The sequence below is a fragment of the Columba livia genome, chromosome 1, assembly GCF_036013475.1.
Source record: "Columba livia isolate bColLiv1 breed racing homer chromosome 1, bColLiv1.pat.W.v2, whole genome shotgun sequence".
Lineage (NCBI taxonomy): Eukaryota > Metazoa > Chordata > Aves > Columbiformes > Columbidae > Columba > Columba livia.
In genome coordinates, this window is record NC_088602.1 from 149,942,691 (window position 1) to 149,962,745 (window position 20,055).

The window sequence follows — 20,055 nt, forward strand, 5'->3', positions numbered from 1 at the left end:
CTTAAAAGCAAAAAAAAGAAAAGTGCAAAAATTCTTCCTGCCTCTCTGACCTTTTTATTCTCCTTATTGTGATGTTCCAGTTTAGTATAGGTTAGGTTTCTAAACCAATCTGCTTTTGGAAGTTCTCACACCTATTTAATTCTGATGTTATGTATGAAATCACAGAAATACACACTTCTGTTTTTCTGAGATATTTAAGAAAACTTTGATAGCTTTAATGTTAAAAAACAGCCACTGCCATCTTCAGATGTTCTTCCTAGCTTCCTTTAAGAAACATTCTTATAGTGCTAATTCAGTGCAGTATGAGATGGGAGCTGAATCACATAATCCATTTTAATGTGAAAGTAATCTGAACATAATTTGGGTTGCTGTTAAGACTCATGTGTCAAGGAATGTTTGCTTTTAATACTTTTTATGTCATCTCTTCTATAAACCCACAGAGCCCTTGTCAGGTTTGCTAACTCTAGGCTACACTTATGAATTAGTTTCAGGTTTCATGAATAATTCTGAACAATCAAGAGACCTGTTCATTCCTTTCTGATACTAAAATCACCTCCTTTTCAAAGAAGGAAGACAGGATGTTACTTGGAAAACGTTCTTTACCTATCATTCTTCTATTAAAGCCTCTTTTCCTCTTGATCTCTCTCCCCAAATCAGCTGTGTAACTGATCAGTGCTTTACACGAGCTGCGCAAGAGAGTCAGAATCTATTATTAGTTCTACTTTATACGAAATGGTTTAGATTTTATTCATTTATGTTATTGGAGATGTTAAGGAACATACTCTCATGCATTTTTGTGTTCCCCGTCGCTTTAGGTCCCCCATACCCTTCCCAGGCTCTGCTTTGCAATCCTTTCATTCCCCTCACCCCCAAATCCCCTTCTAGCAGACCTTGCTGTCCTTTCTTCCCTCATCAGGTTGCTCTTTCTGCTACTACTTAAGGTTTATCCACAAAGATAGTGCTCACTAAATTGTGATAACTGTGATCTGACCGTGCTGCAGCTCCTCAAGCCCAGCCTTTGAAAGGGGACTGTGCTGTGTTGTTCAAGTCTTTTGTGTCCAGTGTTGTCTTCTGGCTGTCTCACTGCTTTCAGCAACACGAGGCAAGAGGAAATGCTTTAGGGGTGTCAGCTGGAATTTAGATTTTCAAAATGTACTTCGTTCGTGTCCGTACTGGGAGTCTGTGCAGTCACATAGTGTGCTGTGCATTCATGCTTTGTTTTAGTGTAAGCAGATTTTTTTTTCCAGATAGACAGGTCCATAAACTCAGGCTTCTGTTCTGTTTCTCTCTTGCTTTGTTTGAAAATTTATGTTACTGAACAAATGCAGAATTAACCCCTTTCTACCCTGAAACAAGTATTGTCCCTAAACTGGGATAGTGTTTTTCAGATGTGTAAACCAGCTGTTGAGTATAGAAAAACCTAATATTTCCCTTTTGAATAATTTTCTCCTGCTGGTTCCTCTGTTGACCGTGTTTTCCTGGGCACTGGTCAGTCACAGGGTCCTCACAAGTGTACAGTCAGAACCAGCAAGCCAGGCAGAAAAGGGGAAGGTGAAAGCAGTAGTATCTCTGTTTATAAATATTATGGAGAAATGACAGCTGGAAAGAGAGTAATTTCCCTGTTGTAATTTAGGAAGTTGATGGAAAGGCAAGGAAAGAACAGCCAGTTCTGTTGGCCTCTAGTGCTGTGGTTTTTTCTCCCCACTTCCTTCCACTTCAGTTTCTAAACGTGCCATAGATTAGAAAGGGGTCAGACTTTTTAATGGATGCTCAAAGAGATTTTGAAAAGCTGAGGCAGTCCAGCAATTTTGTGTATCCTTGTTATTTTGTGCTCCTTAAGGGGAATCACTCATTCATACAACAGAAGAACAGTGGCAGCAGATAGACGCATCTCCATGCTGCTTTCCCTCTGTTACTTGCCTTTTTGCTTTCTGTATTTTCTGGGATCATCATGTTTGTTCAGAAGGTACAATAATGCTTTCTACCTTTTTCCAGACGCATATGCATGGACACCAAGAATATTCCTCCTCACCAGTATTCCCGATGCCGAGGACTTCAGCCAGGCAGCCTTCGGCACCCCCTGCTCAGCTTCCACACAACAGCCTTCAGGGCCAGGGCCTTTGCTACACCACCAGTTCCACTGAGGACCTCCAGCCGGGGCACTCTTCAGCCTCTCTTATCAAAGCAATTAGAGAAGAACTTCTGCGGCTTTCTCAGAAACAGACAGCGGTGCAGAACTTCCACAGCTGATTTAGCATTCCCTTGCAAATCTACCAGGTATCTGCTTCCTATGGAAGCAAAGACTTAGAGGAAATCAGCAATGTTGACCTCTCAAAAGAATGAACTTTCACAGCTCTGTTGACAACACTCTGGAAAAACTGAAAAAGGCAGCAAAATGAGGATAATAAGAAGAGATGGGGGACAAACAGGGAAAACAATCAGTGTCATCACATGTAATATTAATTAATCTGCTAATATTACGGTGCTCCTCTTCTCTCCCTACCCTCATTCGACCTAACACATAAATAAAACATTAGGTCAAGAACTCAACACTCCAGCAACAAAAAAATCACAGGAACAAACTCCCAAGTATGATAGACTCCTTTTTCTAAGGAAGTAGGTGACTCTTTGAATAAACTGAGATGACATTTTGCAAGAGATTACAGGTGTTCTGATCTCTCCAGTGCTTATGGAGAATTTGTTTGTGTTGCCGTTCTGCAAGCTTACAAACACTATCAGCTCAAGAGTGTTGATGGTGTGATCCCATGTAAGAATCACTTTGGTTGTCAGAAACAATGGGACTGTTTAGAATAAAAGTCTTTATGAGCTACTTGTAACAAACTGGAACAATCATTGTTATAGCTCTATGCTTCCAAATGGAGCTACCCTCTGCACTCTTCCTTGTTTCCCTTCTGGTGCTGAAGCTTCAAGTGTTCCTTCATCTTCAATGTTTGCAGAGTGAAACATTGGCCTTGTATAACTAAGAAAATATCTGTAGACTTGTTCAGGCTGGAAAAACAAAGCAAAGCATCCAAACAGAAAGGGCTTGGTATTTATTTTGTTTAAAAATTATTGAAAACTGGGAGAGGAGCTCAGCCACAGTTAAATTTGGAGTAATGTGTATGTATATCTTTAAAAAAATATATTACATACTGTATGCTCTTGCAAGACCCACAATAAAATATTGCCACTCTGTAGTTTGCTTTGTGGACAGGAACCAATCCAGCCTGACTGGTACAGGGTCACCAGCATTACGTTATAAATTGATATCCTAAGTCATTGCTTATGTTTGGATCTGAATAATTTTAGTGAAAGTCAGTGACAGTTTAGAGCACTAACATAGGCTTAGATTTGCTGTTTTGAGTCAGTTTCTATATTTATACTTGTTTCCACTGTCCATTTGGACAAAGGGTAAGCATTATCCCCATGGTAAGAATGGTACGTGCCATGGAAATGTTTGTCACTGTTTTTTCCAGAGTTTTAATTTAATATTAGCTACAAGTTTACTAATATTTGGCCATTGCATAACTGTAACTGACATAATACATACCGAAACTTTGCTTAAGCCATGATTTGTTGGAGTGTTTTTATTTTAAGATCAGACTGAACTCAAGCTAACAAACTGTCACAGACATAGAGGGTAAGCTCAGTGTTTGTGAGGAGGCTTGGGAGCCTTGCTCTAGAAAAATGAAAAGCAAAACTATTCAGTGCTAGAGCATGGGTATTTCAAACACTAGCAAATGGTAGTCATAAAAGGTCTAAAGAGCAGTATTCCACCAAAAAGATCATCGGGCAGTTGATCAGGATAGGGCGGCATTTGCCTCCTTTACTGGGGTAGAAATGGCATTGGTAAAATACAGATATATCATACTGGTGTGATATGGTGGTCTTTGGCTACCAAATCTGTTTCTGGTTCCAGTGCACAGGTCAAGGACTGTGACAGGACTTAACTCAGACTGAAATGAAAACAGGTAGGAGGACGAAATGGAAGAACCCTATGTAGCTTGTTCATGAGGTATGTAGATAATATTAATCGCCAAAAACAAAACTAGGAAGCAACTGGCTGCTCACTGATGTGGAAAAAAGGTGGTGTGTTTTCTCTCTTTATTGGGAAGCTCAATTATTTTTCTGTTTACCCATGGTTATCAAAAGGCTGTATGAAATTGCTTTGAGAGACTTACTGTAGCGAAGCAGTCTAAATTGATTTCCAGTCCCCAGGCCAATAGTTAAAGAGCTCATGAGCACTGGCTGAGGTTTGAATGGAGCTGAAACACCAGCATGGTTCTGAACAGCAGTACCAGCAGGTTACTATGTTGTGAATTTTTTAGGCTTTTTGTGTGATAATCACTTCTAGGATAGAAATAAAAAAACATTTCTTTTCTGCCAGGTTTGTAAACATGAACGTTGCCAATACTGCTGCAAAATGTCAGGTTTTGCAGAATGAAGAGTGTATCAGGCAATGTTCATTTGATCTTTTTGATAATGTTGAAGACCAACTGTTCCTAAGTGTTCCCATTAAAACCGTCTCTTCACGTCCTTCTGCAGCTTAATTCTGCAGAGGTCAGCCTTTATGATATTAGCACATTGCTGTGACTTCATTTCAAGAAACTGTGGGCTTCTAGAATGTAAGTTCATTGTCTGGATACTGGTTCCAGCTATTTAAGAAGGAATGTGAAATAAGAGCTTTGAAAGTTAGAGTTACTTAAGCCATTTCTCATTAACTTTTGCTAGTGATGATGACAGTATTGTGATATTCTATCTTTTTATGTCTGGAAACACATCCTTTTTCTTTTCAGTCCCAAATCTTATGAAGAACATAGGACAAATATGTACTGGTAAATTAAAAGAGGCATTCTAATGCAAAAATCCCTATTTAAAACCTTTCAAGTTCACAGGGCACGACAGTAAAATATAAGAAGTCAGAAAGCTGTGTTTGGAAGTTACTTTGACTGGAGACTTGACCCACTGTTCACAAAAAATTGTATGGCATCGTCTGTATCTGCACATAGTAAGAAAAGTAACACATAAGGCACCAGTTCCAAGGATGGTCTTCGTAATGGAGACCCACACTTTATTTGCTGCAGCTACAGGAAAAGCTGGGTTTTCATGTGTTACAAAAGGACTCTGTGGAATGCATGTGCCAAAATGTGTTCTACTTGGGAATTCTGGGAAAAATAATCTGTAAGTTTCTGCATCCCCGTGTGCTTGAGCTCTTTTGCCTTTTTTTTTCTATTGCACTATTAAAGGGGGGGGGGGGGGAAGAAGCCTTTTTTTTTCTGAAACTTGAAATATCCTGAATTTAAGTGTCTGTTAATGAACCTACCAGTTTCTGAGAACACCGATCAGATGAGAAGTTGGTGCAGGCACAGAAAGCTGTTACCAACAGTTACATCCATTCCCACGACTAAACCATCTGGTTCATGGAATCCTCAGGCTTTTCTCTTTCTTCACAATTTTCCTTGACATTTGTGTTTAGTCTGTGTTTAGTTTGGCAGACAGAAGAATTTGGCAAGACGAGAGCTATGTAATTTAGCTTGGTTGGTTTGCTTTTCCTTCTCATGGCCAAAATGTTGACCTGTAGCCTGCTTCTTGATTATCTTTGGAGCCAAGTGAAATTTTACAATTATTTTTCATACACTCGATTTGAGAGGCGGGGCGCACTTCAATGCTCTAAATATTCTCTACCAGGATGTAACACGTGGTCCTGACAGTGACATGACTCCACTTTTAGGAGGAGTGATTTGCATAGGTGCTGGGCCAGTCACATTAAATACCCACACTTTGGAATGGTAAGTGGAATTTCACTGACCTTTGCAATGTCCTGTACTTACAGTAGTTTGAAACAGGCTTCTTATATTGCGGTTGGAGAGCAGCAGCATCACACAAGGTCTTTATATCACCTCTGCACCCATAGGAGTTGTTGCTGAGATGCTGGCTACCCCAGTGTCATGCACCTCTACGCACACACGTAGGTACGTAAATAGATTGACCACCCAGAAGTACACATTCCTACCAAGTGCTGAAGCCAGCGCCTTTAAATCAGACCACGGACAGCAGGATTACAGCGTTACCTTGGAAAGAGGCTGTTCACAGGGATCATAACCCCCCAAGAACCGAAACTACTGACACTCTTGTGTGTTAACTCATGGCTAGAAAACACATTGATGGATTACACAAGGCAGCTGGTATGTATTCAAGCCCAAGTGAACTCACCAGTTGTGTCATGTGGATGGCAGTAGGCAGCTGAACTCATTTTAAACACTTACTACATTCTCCCTTTTTCCAGCTTTAGCAATTTTTCAGCTCACAGAAGAAATGGGTGGTTCCCATTCCGTGCCTTATCTGGCAGTTCTTTGTTAACAGGTGTCAGTCCTTGAAAAAAGGCACAACTTGGCCAGGAGCTTTGAAGTGGCATGATGAAGAACATTTGTGACTTTGAGGTGGTAACATGGTCTGGGCCGTATTTTTGCAGCAGTGAAGAAATAAATGGGTTAAAAAAATAACCAAACAAACAAATACCTGTTTGTTGTTTTCTGAACATGGACATAAAGCTGAAAATGGATTAAAAAAAAGGTAACACCTGATGGTCAGAAGGCAGAGGACAGTAACCAGGTCTCCAGGTGCACCTGCAATAGTGCACTAAAAAGAAATAAAATTTTGGGAGCTCCTCCTGCCTCTACTCAAGCTGATCCCATAACACAACCGCTCTTCTCTGCAGTCCTTCACCATTTGCAGTGCTGGTCTGCACCAGCAAGGAACATCTGATCAGTGAGACTCCCAAAAGCACCTCACCGTGGCTGTGGGGTTCCTGCAGAACTGTTCAGATGTGCCTAGGGAAAAGTAGCAGCTCTGAAGTGCTTACATGTGGAAGCAAAAATCAGTTGTGGGCTTCTTTTCCCTTTCCTGGTTATGTTTTGTTTAAAAATGAGGAGGAAATCTGGATGTATTTCGTTGTCATCAATCTGCTGTCCTTTGTGTATTCCACTATCTGTAGGTCCTAAATACTGAGGCAGCAGAAATTATTTATGGAAGTTTTTGGCAATGCCGCTGAAGATTCACGGTAGCTTAGCAGTGGTTTGGTGTGAGTGCACTTGAGCGCTTCAAAGGTCAGGGATCTCTGTTTTAGTGGGTGTCCCTTGAAGTGTACCTTATGTCAGAAGGAGGACCCATAATCATTTTCCTCTGTATCTCTAACACTAATTCAATGAGGGCAGAATGTTGTGGCAGCTCATACTGAGAGGATTGGTAGTTCACATCCAAATGTTGGTCTGCATGTTGGCCCTGGTCACATCTGCATGACTTCCACTGAAAACCATTTTGTTGCATGTATGCTTTGGAAGGAGAATTTATCCTACAGATTCTTTAGTACAGCTTGGGATGCATTTGGCAAGATGTGTCTGGCTTTGTCATCCAAGTCCTGGGGTGAGTTTACTCATCCTGAGAGTAAGAAAGTGGAGAAGCAAAAATCCTGTGGAGTTGTGCTGTGTTTTTAGAGACTTTTCCAAAGTAGAACTGCGATCTTATGAATCCCACTGAAGATTGACAGAAGAGAAAAAAGTTACATTAGTACTAGAAAAATACGCATTTATTTGCACTTCATAGCTTGTAGAGCTGGAATGGTTTGTCTTGATTTCTTTTAATACCCTTTATGTGTTTTCCTTTGTAATTGGCCAGTCCTGTTTATTTTTAAATAGTTCTTACTCCAATAAGTTTATGTTTAGGCTGTTACATCTTGCCTTAATTGGAATAAAATGTTGGCACATTTGAATAAATGCTCTGAAGATTCTTTTGAAATGAAGGCTAAAATTCTGTGGATCCCTGACATGGTGGTTTTCAGGTTCACTTACCATCATCCTCTTATTGCCACAGGTAGAGCAGATGAAGTGAAATGAGAATTAAGAGAGTAGAAAAGAGACTAAAAGTTGAAAATTATTGTTTTGCATTTCCAATTCTAATGTACACGCTTTTTAAGAATTCTATCATGTTCCCGTTAAAACTTCTCTAAGGTTTCCATCCCAAGGCTTCTCAGAAGCTGATATTCTCATCCAGGCTGTTTGAACGTTTTAGTGCTGCATGTGATATAAAAGTAGTAACTGGGTAGTGTTTGTGTTTCAGAAAAAACTTCTTTATATATGAACCGGTTACCAGATTTGTTAGTCCATGCAATCCTGGATAACAGGGTTGCAGGTTAAGTTGCCTTGCATTTGGTATGGAACACTTTCTGTCAAGTGTTTCCATGCTTAATTTTGATTCTATGATAGTTTCTGTCTTCTGGCTTGATGATGGCAGCTTTAAACAAGAACTCTTCAAAAATTCAAGATTTAAGGTGAGGAATCTCCCACTAGAGGATGTGTAGATGTGCGGTCAAGTATTTCTTGCTACATCCCCTGTACTTCACTGCCACATGGAAGAAAATTTGCTAGGATGCTGGAAACCACAGTCTTGCTCTTGCAGAGTAGAACTGCAAAGAAATTGTTTGTTGCGTCCACAGACAGCATCACTGGCACAGCATTACCTACAATGATCCCACTTCTCGTGGGAGCAAAGAGCCACCGATAGAGTATTAATGAAAATAACTTAGTGAAGTCATCAGAAAAGAGGCAGAGCTTGCAGAAATATGATCAGTTGGGGTTGATTTGATTTCCAGCTCCTCACTGGAAAGGGAAGAGAAGGAAAGGACAAGACGGGTCTTTTGGGTTGTTGCAACCAACATCGGGTACAGCTGTGGGCTGGAAATGAAGGGAAGAAACCTAGTGTATTGAGTAAACAGAGAATAATAAAAGTTAAACTGAAATGAGTAAATAGTTCAGAATATACAGACACCAAACAGCACAGAACCAGCAGGAAGTTTAACTAGGACTCGAGCATTATGCTTCTGTATGCTTGTCTTAAAAAAAAAAAGCCATTAATATGAAATAGGTGAAGCGTGGCGCACTGTGTTTAGGTGGGTGCACAAACTGAGTAGCGAATATGTGAAGTTTATGAAAAATGAGATCAATGAGAGAGAGAAGTGTGAGGGGAAACCAGAGTGATTGCAATCACAAGGGAGAAGTTGAAACAAAAAGGTCATAGAAAGGTGTTCTTGCATGAAAATATCTACAGTCCTCAAAGGATTGATTTCAAAATGCTGAGGGGAAGAGCTTCAGGAAGAAAGCTCAGCTCCAGGTCTGTATGGCCTGTGGCATCTTCATCTAAATTAGGTTATAAATTTCCCCAGGCTCTTTTCGTTCCTTCCCATGGAAAACCAAACTGGGGGGGACACCATTGGAGAGACAGAGAAATGGAGGGATTTGGGACTGACACAGCATGAGTGGTGTTTAGTTCACGCTGTCCCCAAAATATGTATCTTGCAGGTTTACATATAGAAGATGTGACTTTACCACACATAGTGGTAGAGGGAGATAATATAGAGTTTTGCAATTAGGTTAGTTGTCTAGCTCTTAGAGCGAAGGGCACAAACAAGGTGTGGGGTTTGAAATTGAGCTTTGTTTGCTGGTGACCGAGAGCGAACGTTTTTCCTTTGTGACCGCAGAGAGGCTTTCTTTTTGGAGGTAGAAGTCAATTCTGGGGAAGTTTTATGTCAGCAAGACATAAGGGCCCATGAAGTATTATTTCTGGTAGGCGAGCAAAATGGTTAACTGAATGTGTTTTTAGATTTCATACCATTGAATTGGACAGAAAAAGTCTGTGCGTCTCTTAGAGCTGTATTTTTTTTTCCAAGCTCTTTGCAGACTTGGGAGACAATACTGCATTGTTACCCCCTGTTTATTTCCAGAAGGGTATTATGAAATAGGAGTTGGAAAGAAGCTCTTTAAAAAGTGCATGTTTGATTCTGGGACAGAAACTTGCAGTGTGATTTAAATTCCACAATGTATGCTGGTACTGCTGATATCACAAAATCAGCAGGATCTGGAATGTAAGGATGAGAGAGGGTGAATGCTTCCCAAGAACGCCTGTATTTCATTCCTTGGCTGTAATTAATTATTAATACAATATTTTTCTGAAATCCTAGTTTTTGTAATGGCTTCATCAAAATCCCTACAAAATCCCAATACAGAGCACCTTTTATTATGAATTTAACCTCTGTCTTTTCTCTGTGTGTTTTGTGCAAGCAGGAAGCTCTGTTGCTTGCCAGTTCTCATCCCCCTAGTGATTTCGCCAAGTGTAATCATTGTAAAGTGCAATTGCTTAATATGTAGCTCATTCACTAAAACCCCAAGGACAGAGGCAGTGAGTAATGTGAGCCATTACCAGAGCAATGGTATCTCAAAAGAGGAAGAGTCATGCATCAAGTACCAATCCATTTAGCCTTGAATTAAGAACTTAAAAAAATCACTAGTCAGATGTGATTGATATTATCTCCAGGCAAATTGAAGTAGTTGCCCTGGAATGCTGTGTTGCTGCTGCTAATGATTTTCTCTTTTGGTATTAGAAGTGCTGATCGGTTACGTGTTCCCTGCTGCTCTGTTTGTCTATCTGAGACACTTGCAGACCAGCAGCTGTCCCAGGTGCCAACCGCGTCTCTCTTTCCTTTCCAGGCACCGTGTGTCTTCATGCCTGAAATTCAGAAGCTTTGTCCAAAGAACATGAAGAACTGTTCCAGCATGTTCAGCAGTGTCAGGGTTCAAACTCCTGGCTTTCAGTCATATTCGTATTTAGCCATGCAGGTTTCATCTCTTTTGGTTTTTTGCTTTTCTTTGTACTAAATCATATGAACTGGAACAGATTTCTTCTCCATTGAGGATTTTTTTTTGGTCCAAGGACATAGAATTTGACTGGACAATGTACAATAAATGACCGGAGCATTAACATTTCCATCATTGTTCTGAGAGGGTAGTTTGCAGCTTAGTAGGTGATATGAGCTGTCATTTTCTACACACTTTGAGATGTACAAGAGCCTAAACCAGCTCAGTGCTACGGCATGGCACCATATGTAGCAGTCTGAAGGGTTGCCAGAATTTAACATGGGTGAAATTATTTATGCGCACTGATAAATCAGGAGTTATGTTTTGCTTCCAAGGTTTCATGTGGAAACAAAAACGTCTATCTTCCTAAATTGCAATGAAAAAAGCCCAAACAATGAAACAAGGCTCGTGCTGGATGTATGTGTAGCTTCCTGGTAGTCAAGAGGATTTGGACAGCATTACACTACTTGGGGATCTACTATTAGAGGTATTATAATGTCAGCATGAGATAATACGAAATACATGAGTACATTGGTCTATGACAGTGCTTGTGGACCACATTTATGAGACATTGTATTGTAGACTCACCTTTAATATTTGCATCAAAACCAGACCACAGCCTTCTATTGTGACTTGATTGGTTTTAAAATAGGGATTGTAACCCACAAGCTGTGCTACTGTGGGTTCTCTAGCCAAAAATATTCCAGGAAATGTAGCAGCAGACCACGGATAATCTTTAGATTATATTTACTGTAAATCACGTATAGTCAATTTCTCCATATTAATTTTTGTCCTTATTTCAATCTCACAGGTCTTTTGGATGCAACTTATTTTATTCTGCACATTCTGTAACTATTGACAAGCCCCTGAAACACTGACAACACTGTAAGGGCTTTTCTTGTCCTTTTGTACAATGCTTTGCTTTATGTTGTACGTGTGATAGCCCACCATGCCTAGGATCACAACAACACATAGTGTGTACTTCAGAGTCTCTTTAATTATTGTTTTTTTTGCTATTGTGTTGCATAGGAACAGATAAGATGTTTAGGTTGGTAGCCTTTGAGCTTTCAGGATACTGCCGCTTTGTTTAGGGATCCCAGAACACTCCAGGAGTAGTAACACGCTCATGAAATTCATTACAGGACCTCATTTTTCTAAGTGACCCAGTCCACTTCGAGGGAAGTCAAATGACTTGAAAAGAAGAGGCTATAGATCAGACCTGGCAATGTCAGATGTCAAAGCAGTAAGGAAAAAAAACCTGTTATATTAGGTCAGAGGTTTACAGGTCAGTGGTCTAGAAAAAGTATACATTTCACAGCAGAAATGATCTGTAAGATATTCCATTTGCATACCTGAGTTTGTTGAGACTGGGGTGTCACTTTTGAACATAGCTATACAAAATCCTGTGGGTATTACAATATATGAAAAACTATGGTTTGGGGTTTTTTTTCCTTTTTTCCCCATTTTGCCTGAGCTGGGAATCCTCAACAGTAGCTGCAAGAAGCAAAACTTGAGGTTTGAGTCTACTACATTCCTTGAAGGTAGCTGCACACAGATTGTTTTGGAAAGTGTGAAAAACAAACAAGCTGTGCTTTTAAAGGCAGGCTTTACGAAGTGGCCCAGAATTGCCTGGTTGTTACCAAGCTAGTTTGTGGGTGTTGTGCTGGGCTGTAGCACCTCTAGATCTTGTGTCAAGTGCTTCCAGCTCTTCAGACTGGAATAGGTTTACTTCCATGACTGGCTGCCTCCACGCACTTACAGCCTTTGCCAACAAAATGCAAAAAACTATGAAACATATTCCCTCAAAGATGAAAACCAGTGCCATAACCAGCAGGCACTTCTGTGTTCCCAACCAGGACAACAGTCTCTGTAATACTGGAGAACTGTAGGAAGAGGTCTGCACAAGGCAGGCACTAAGGCAACGCATTTCTTTCACAGTATCTGTCATGTTGTTTCCAGGCTAACACACGTTTTCCACTATTAAAACTAATAAATCAGGAAAAAATGATGTGTGTAGCTAGATTTGTTTTCCATCAGTGATTGCGGTGGTTATTATCTGTCAACCCGCTGTTCTTTCAGTCAACACCAACAATAATATATAGAGTCCTTTGTTTCCATAAGGTTTGACTGAAAATGAGTTAACTTTCTTTGCGCAGTTAGAAGGCTTTCTTTTTCATAGCTAGCATGGTCATTATTTGGATTTAGTTTGAGAACAAACAGATAACACCCCAGCACAGTTAATGTTTTTATGCCTTTAATTGCTCTGGTTTGAGAGCCAAGGACATTCTGAGCGCTCTGCCCACAGGTGTGAGGTATGAAGGAAGGGGGGCAGAGATGGGGCAGTGCTTGACCAACACCCAGACTGATCAATAAAAGTATTCCATCCCATTAGCGTCATGCTAATTATTTAAGGAGAATCGGGACCTTCCGGGCTCTCTTGCTGTCTCTCTTGGATGTTCTCACTCTTGTTTGCTCTTGGGCTTTTTTTTTCCTTAGCTCTTTTTCTCTTGAGCAGGGGGAGTTCGGTTCAGGATGTTTAGTTCAGTCTTTTGCCATTTTGTAGAGGCCTCTGAGCCTTTCTGCCTTTTTCCTTTTTTTCCTCTCATCAGGACCAGGGTGCTGCTTCCTGATACTGGCTGCTTAGTGTGGATGGAGTTTGTGAGGAATTGCCTTGAGTATCTTTTATTTCTATTTTATATATACATATTTGATAGTAGTGTATTAGTATTTTATTAATCTGCGTTTATCTCAATCCAAGTTTCTCCCTTCCCCTTTGATTCTCTCCCCTACTGGGGTGGGGGAGAGGGAGGAGATGAGTGAGCGGCTATCGTGGTTGTATTGCTGGCTTGTGTTAAACCGCAACATCTTGTGAAATATTTTGTTGTTTTAATTGTTGTGTGTTGAAATGTTGAGATTTTCCTTAATGAAGCAATATTTTGTGATTGTTTACTACTACTAGTATGGTGTGTGTTAAAAAACAACAACAAACAAAACACACAGTAAAAATGCCACAAAATAATTAAGCCCTTCCCTTTCAAAACTTTATTTCCTGACACTAACATCTCTGCTCAGCATTTCACTCCAGAAGACTTTTTGTGTTAAGTGATACTGATGATAGGGAAGGATGTCTCCTCAGGGTCTATCTTGTACCCCTTCCTGTTGATACTGGATAGTTGATAAGGGCCAACTGCCCATCACTCTGAAATGTCCTGATCAAGGTGTCTAGTTGTGCCAGAATCAATCTGAAGAGTCTTAAATTGATTTGTTTCTTTTCTACCTAGAAAAGTTATGCATTGATAAGCCAAAGGGAGGTTTTAATGACATTCAACAGACAGAAATCTCCAATAGAAGTTTCTTTGGTTTAAGAGTAACTTTTTATGTTTCATTTCAGCTGGTCTCTAGCAGGGTTGCTAATCCTGTGAATTTCTGGGTGGATTTAACACTGATTTATTGTTTTAATAATGGAAAGAAATCAAACCGATGAAACTGCCCCAAACCAGACAGTTTTGACTGAAATCCTTCTGTGTGAATATTTCATGTTAGAATCATGTTTCTAATAATTTGGGTTGGGCAATTCCTTGCCAATATAAGCTTTGTCAATTTAAACCAGTCAGTGAGAATCTTTCCATCAATAAGTGTTTATTATCATCTTGCATAAATAGGAAAGTTTTGTGCATCAATTGGATATGCTGGTTTAAAGCTACTTGCCAGGGTTCAGTTTGGCTTAGTGACACGGGCAGGTGCAAGCTGAATAAATACAACCAGCGTTCAATTCCTACAAAACAGTTCACATATAAACTTCACTAGAAAAACTAGTTTTATTTTTAAACCAGTCCAAACAATCCTATATTTCTATAACAGAGTTTTCACTGGTCTCATTTAATAAACTTTAAAATACCGCAGGTTATGAAGTGTGAAGGACTCAGTATAATCGATCAGTTACATCTAATGTACTGTAGTAACCTGGCCTATAGTTTAGCAAAGGATCTGGTAGCATCGATCCTCCAGAAAATAACTTTATTTACCCACTTTCTGTTTCAAAGTCAAAGGTTATGTACTGGGTTGCCTTTAGGCAGTGTGCTGTAGACCGGTAACTGATCTTTTGGTGTCTCATTGCTGCTGGCACACTCACATCAAGAAGGAAAAAAACTCGGGGAAAAGGCTTTCTGTCCACTGTGGGATGTGTGTGGTGCCTTGCAGGGACTTGACTGCTCCACACCTTGGCTGGCAGCTTCACCCTGCAAGGGAGGATGAAGCCCCAGCACGTGCCCTGCTTAGATCTTGCCTTTTTTTGCCAGAAGGTACATTCCCTTTCTTTTTTACTTCCTAGAAAGTGATCTAAATGCTTTGTCAGTCTGTTTGCACCTCACTGCTCCCAGGTGCTGCTGATTGCTGGCTTGCCCTGCTTCAGGCCACCAAATGTTTGTGTTCGTCAGGCCGGAGTTTCATGACCTTGTCCACACAGAGCAGGATGAGAGTCAGAAACCAGAGGCTCCAGCCGACGGCCGCTGCAATCCATCCATAATCATCCATGCCCGTGGGGCAGCACTTGGCTACTTGCGCGCAGTTCACATCTGGTGGAGAATAAATGAAGTGAGTTGAGGGGAGGCTGAGTAAGTAACATGTTTCCTTTGCCAGAAGATACATGAGACAGTGACTTCACTCTCTACCCTGTGGCCTGTCACTCTGCCTTGATGTTCTCAAAAATGAAATAATTTTTAACATTTCCATGTATTTTTTCTTGCACCTTTTGCTTTTTTTTTTTTTAATCAGTCCAATTTCCTAAAGTCAATTAAGGAATATGTTATTAGTTGTTTCATTTATGCTGCTATTGAAAGGCATCTGCCATACTTTTTTCTGTCACAAGAGCACAGCAAAAATACCCAGTTCTGTGTCTTTGTCCTGCGTGGTAACGTGGAAATATCAAAGGGAGCCTGGGGGACCATGCTATCTTGACCCCTTAGGCTAGAATAGAAGCTGAGCACGAAACCCCAGCACCCAAGAGAGCTGAGGCAGCCAAAACCACCTTACAGCGGCATGTTGATGTGCACAAAACTTGTCAGCTGTGAAAAATAAATGCCTCCTGACCTTGCTGCATGGCAGCCAGCACATTGGACATTTCCAGGGAAAAGGCAAGTGCAGGTGCTTCTCAGCTGCTCTCATTCATGGGGGACGTGGTTTAGTGCTGGAGTTGGTAGTGCTAGGTCAACAGTTGGACTTGGTGGAGTTGGCAGTGCTGGGTTAATGGTTGAACTCGATGATCTGAAAATGCTTTCCAACCTAAATGATTCTATGTCAAGCAGGACCGTGTTCCCGTGCATTTGCCTTCAGTGTACACAGCACAGCTGTCCTGCGCTGTAGAGAACAGCTTATTCCACAAGAAGAGAGGTAAGTTTTGTATGTGCCCAAAGAGAGAAGGATGCCTTCCCCCTATGCCATGCTTTGAAGTAGCATACCTCTATTGGTACACCTACTGTAATTCAGGAAGTGCAGGACTGTGGGGACATTTGACATTTGGGACGCAGGGTGACTCTGGAAGGACTGGCAGGATCTTGAGTTGGGACTGGTTGTTTGGGTTAGACCTGATAGGGTGGGGGAAAGAGGTGCTCTTGGGAATCCACATTGTGCCTAGAGGCTGGCAGGGACCTTTAGGACACACATGTTGAATTAGTTTTGAATTAGTCTGTTCAAAGCTATGAGTCCGTCTGAATGTACCTAAAATATCATACTGGTTGTGCCAATAGAGGAGTCTTAGAAATACATCCTGGAATTTCACCTGCAATGGAAGCCATGACAAGAGATAAATCCTTTTCCAGGACAGCCTCTCAGTCACATGTGTGGTCTCATCACCTGGCTTTATCATGGTAGTAGTGATTTATGAAGACTTACTAAGACATGGTGCTTCGTTCTCAGTTGTGGATGTGGTGTTTGTTGAAACATCGGAGATGTCTTCAGCTGCTGCCAGATGTAAAGCACAAGAGAAAAGGCAGGTTGGGTTAGAAAAGCAATACTAGACATCAAGCATGAAAAACTGAAAGCCATTGACCTTACAGAGGTCCATAGGATGGTAACAACTTGGAGAAAATGTAAGTTCTTGCCCTAAACACTGCTGCATCAGCATATGCTTTTTCATCCTATTACCGTCAGAACAGAGAGACCTGCTCTAGCACCAGCCATGAAGAGCAGGTGAATCACAGTGCCTCTACCCAAATGTGACCCTGGTGTGAGCCATCACTCGGAGCTCAAACTAACCAGTGACCTTTCCTAAGCTACAGGGGCAGAATGAGCAAGGACTGATATGAGAAACAGCTGTACATCTGCCTCCTTTTGCCCTTAGGAAAACCCCAGTAACTCCAGGGTGTGAAGGAGTCTGGCAGAGCCGAGGGCTGAGCCCATCCATGCAAAGCCCCAGCAGATCCACCACAGCCTCAGCAGGACGCTTTGGCTTTGTGGATGCTCAGGTGCAACTGTGTCTGAAACTGATGTGGCTGGGCTTCGGTTCAGGCCAGAACACTAACCAGCTCAGGTTGGAAAATACAACATACAGAAATAAGTGAGGGAGGGAGAGGGACAGGGGTTTCAATGAAGGCTTTTCCTTTTTATTCTGAATCAGAGCACACACAGACTCTGGCATGGCTCTGTGGCTGGCCTCCAGCCCTCCTTTGGCCTTTGTCACAGGCCAAAGCCTCTTTAGATGTCCTAATACCCTCCTTGCCCCTCAGCTTCATCACGCACCTCTCAGCACTGCAGGATCAGAGGCAAGGGCAGCTGCAGGACACCTGTGTGGGAACAACGCAGGCGGCTGTGGTCCCTGTGCATTAACACCAGCCTGTCCCCTGCTGCAGGAGGAAGGGGGAGTCAAAGAAATACCTCCTCCTGTGCCACTATGAGCACTACAGTTGAAGTTTGGCCAGGTGAAGTATCCAGTGCTGAAATGCCCCCCTTCACAGGCACATGAAAACCAGCCTGGAGAGGCTACAGAAGTGAGGGCTCTTGCTGCATGCAGATGGAGAGGTTCCAGAGTGCTGCTGGCGCACAGACCAGGCAGAAGGTGTGAGGGAACTATTTCCAGACTATTTCCATCACTCTGAGTTGATAATTTGGAGCGTGATAGAAAATTCCAGCTTGATTCCACTGAAGACTTCAAAATAATGGCTCTGATTAATTTCAGCTCAGGTAACCGAAACAGAACAGGACCTTTGAGCAAACCTTTGCTTTGAGTTTGGTGTTTTCCAAGTAAGAGCAGATAAACCTGCAGGAGATGTCCCCCTTGGGATCACCTGCTGTTGCCCAGCTTTGCATTTTTTGCTGACCAGCCATCAGCAAGACCAGAGCTTTCCCTGCAGCCACTGCCATGCAGCAGATCCCTGGGCAGCCCGCTCCAGGTCAGGGTCCAAGTACTCCCCATTCCTCTTTCTGACTCTGCTAGGACTTGCTGAATGACCTCGGCTAAGCCCATAATTTGTTTTCTGGGTTAATAAGTACCTCACAGCAGCACTTGCAAGAATCTTTGAAAACTGTGTCTGACCCAAGGAAGAAAGTGCTGCCGAATGCAGAGTGCTAGTTCGTGTTTGTAGACTCTGCAGCCCAAAGGACAAGCTGTCAAAGCCAACCTATTTTTAAACATCTGTCAGGTCTCAACCGGTGCTGATATACAAATGCAGGCAGTAACCTGGTGGGATAACAGCAGTTCACTAGTCTCATTTACATTTTGGTTTTAGGCAACTTCTCAAATCAAGGGCGCAACAAAACCAGATTTCCTGTAAAAAGCACCTAACAAGAGCTAAACCCGACTACAGTGAACTTCTGGGATGGTATTTCAAATGGTCCCCTGCCTCTGCAAGCATGTGAAGGCCAAGTAACTGTGGTCCCCTATCTCCTTGTCATTCAGTGGAGCAGCCTGCAGCTCAGTCACATTTACAGTGGATCTCTTAATAACTGCCAAAAGCACATCTCTTCAGAAAGATGCTGTGATCGATCACATCAAGTAATTCTCATTAGCATTAATCAATTCCAGCTCTTTAGACTTTTTAGATGAGACAAAGGAGCCCACCTTGTTTTTAAAGAACAAATTACTGCCGGTGGGCAATATATTTTGCCATTGAGAAAGGGTGGGGGGAAAAGACAGGGTATAGAAACTGGAGCATAAGAGAAGATAAATACCTGCCGAGCAGGAATACGAGAGCACGATGGCGAAGAAGAGCACAGCAAAGGCTGCCCGGGGCTGGTGGGAGAAGGGCTTCATGCCGGGGGTGTCCAGCTCCCACCCAGGCAGCTGCACAGGTCAGGTCGCTGTCGCTGGCAGCTCTGGTTCAGCAAATCCTCCACCAGCTCCAAGAGCCGCCGTGCAGGGCAGAGGGTGGAGCAAAGGAGCTTCCTGCTGCCAGGACACCTGGAACGTTCCTGCCGCAACCGGGTGAGGAACGAGAAGCGCTCAGGCCAAAACAGCTCCAGGGGGAGGTGGATGTCAGTGCCCAGGCAGGCAGAGGGGCCTTGAAGGTCAAGTGTGAAGGTTTCTCCCCAGGATCTGCTGCAGCTGGAGGGAGGAAAGGCCTCTGGAGTCAGCCCTGCCCCGCAGGGTCCCAGGCACCTTCTGTCTTCTGAGTCTCCTTTTGGTCCTGCAAAGATGGCCAAATGGAATTGGAAAGAACAGAGGATCAGGGTAGAGAATTTGTCTCCCTGTTTGGCTTTAGTTTTGCGCGTTTGTTGGCACGTTATCCCCCACCTCCAAACTGCCCAGCGGTGGGGTGATGATTTTTTAGAAGGGCTGTGTGTCACACCAATACAGTAGAACCTGAGTTAGCACAGTCTATTGTCATGTTTCCACCGATAAATGGGATGAAACCTGTTGCTTCATGTGGGCTGCCAACAGCTATTATACAGTAACAACAGCCTTTCCTTAAGGACCTGTGTTGGGGTATGTGTTGGAATCAGTTCGAGCTTGGGGCCTCTCTGCACAGGAGAAGCTGCTACTGTTCTCACCTGCATCACTGCCTCCATCACTCATGTGCAATGTGGTGCTTGAAAGAGCACTTTTTTCTTGTAGTTACGCCACCATCTCCATGACACAGGTAACGCCAGGAACTGTGGCTTCCCACCAGCTCGGCTCCATGTGCAGACCGGGTGGTTTGCTGGCAAAATTATATTGGCTGGAGGGAAAGTTTTTATATCTACAGTCCTGGCTGGAAAAGCCACACTGTTGAAGTGCATGTGTTGTCCTGGTCTGACAAGAATCACACGTTGCTGCTGTTCCCCGGACTGTTGGCTCTGCTCGCTCCTGGCTTTGACCTACCATGGTGTCCTTGTTAGAGAAAACTTCAGGCATTAAATCGAGCGGGAGGGCTCTGGGAGAGGTGAGCTCAGCAGGGAG

The 20,055-nt window shown here is 42.4% G+C and overlaps 2 protein-coding genes across 6 annotated transcripts in view; one reads left to right on the plus strand and one right to left on the minus strand.

Moving 5' to 3' along the window:
• The window catches only part of KIAA1549 (KIAA1549 ortholog), a 143,632-nt gene extending 140,067 nt beyond the window's left edge, over window positions 1-3,565 (plus strand). For 4 of the 5 annotated variants that reach the window (XM_065038005.1, XM_065038024.1, XM_065038030.1 and 1 more), the window contains one exon: window positions 1,996-3,565. In XM_065038005.1, the coding sequence (XP_064894077.1) occupies window positions 1,996-2,250 (255 nt within the window). In that variant the 3' untranslated portion in view covers window positions 2,251-3,565. The remainder of the gene's footprint in view (window positions 1-1,995) is intronic. The other variant, XR_010467486.1, reaches the window with a different exon arrangement.
• An 11,298-nt stretch (window positions 3,566-14,863) lies between these two features.
• TMEM213 (transmembrane protein 213) lies at window positions 14,864-19,067 on the minus strand. The gene is made up of 3 exons (XM_005500270.3): window positions 18,849-19,067; window positions 16,575-16,643; window positions 14,864-15,259 (listed from the first exon to the last, which is right to left on the minus strand). The coding sequence occupies exons 1-3, from the start codon at window positions 18,928-18,930 to the stop codon at window positions 15,093-15,095; spliced, it is 318 nt and encodes a 105-aa protein (XP_005500327.1). The 5' UTR covers window positions 18,931-19,067; the 3' UTR covers window positions 14,864-15,092.
• Window positions 19,068-20,055: the final 988 nt, after the last annotated feature.

Excerpts from the sequence above, each read along its gene's own strand:
- TMEM213 (XM_005500270.3), bottom strand. The coding sequence starts at position 18,930 with ATGAAGCCCTTCTCCCACCAGCCCCGGGCAGCCTTTGCTGTGCTCTTC. Across the intron at positions 16,644-18,848 it reads CTCGTATTCCTGCTCGGCAG|CAGCTGAAGACATCTCCGAT; the intron begins GTATTTATCTTC and ends TACATCTGGCAG. Across the intron at positions 15,260-16,574 it reads GAACGAAGCACCATGTCTTA|ATGTGAACTGCGCGCAAGTA; the intron begins GTAAGTCTTCAT and ends ATTCTCCACCAG.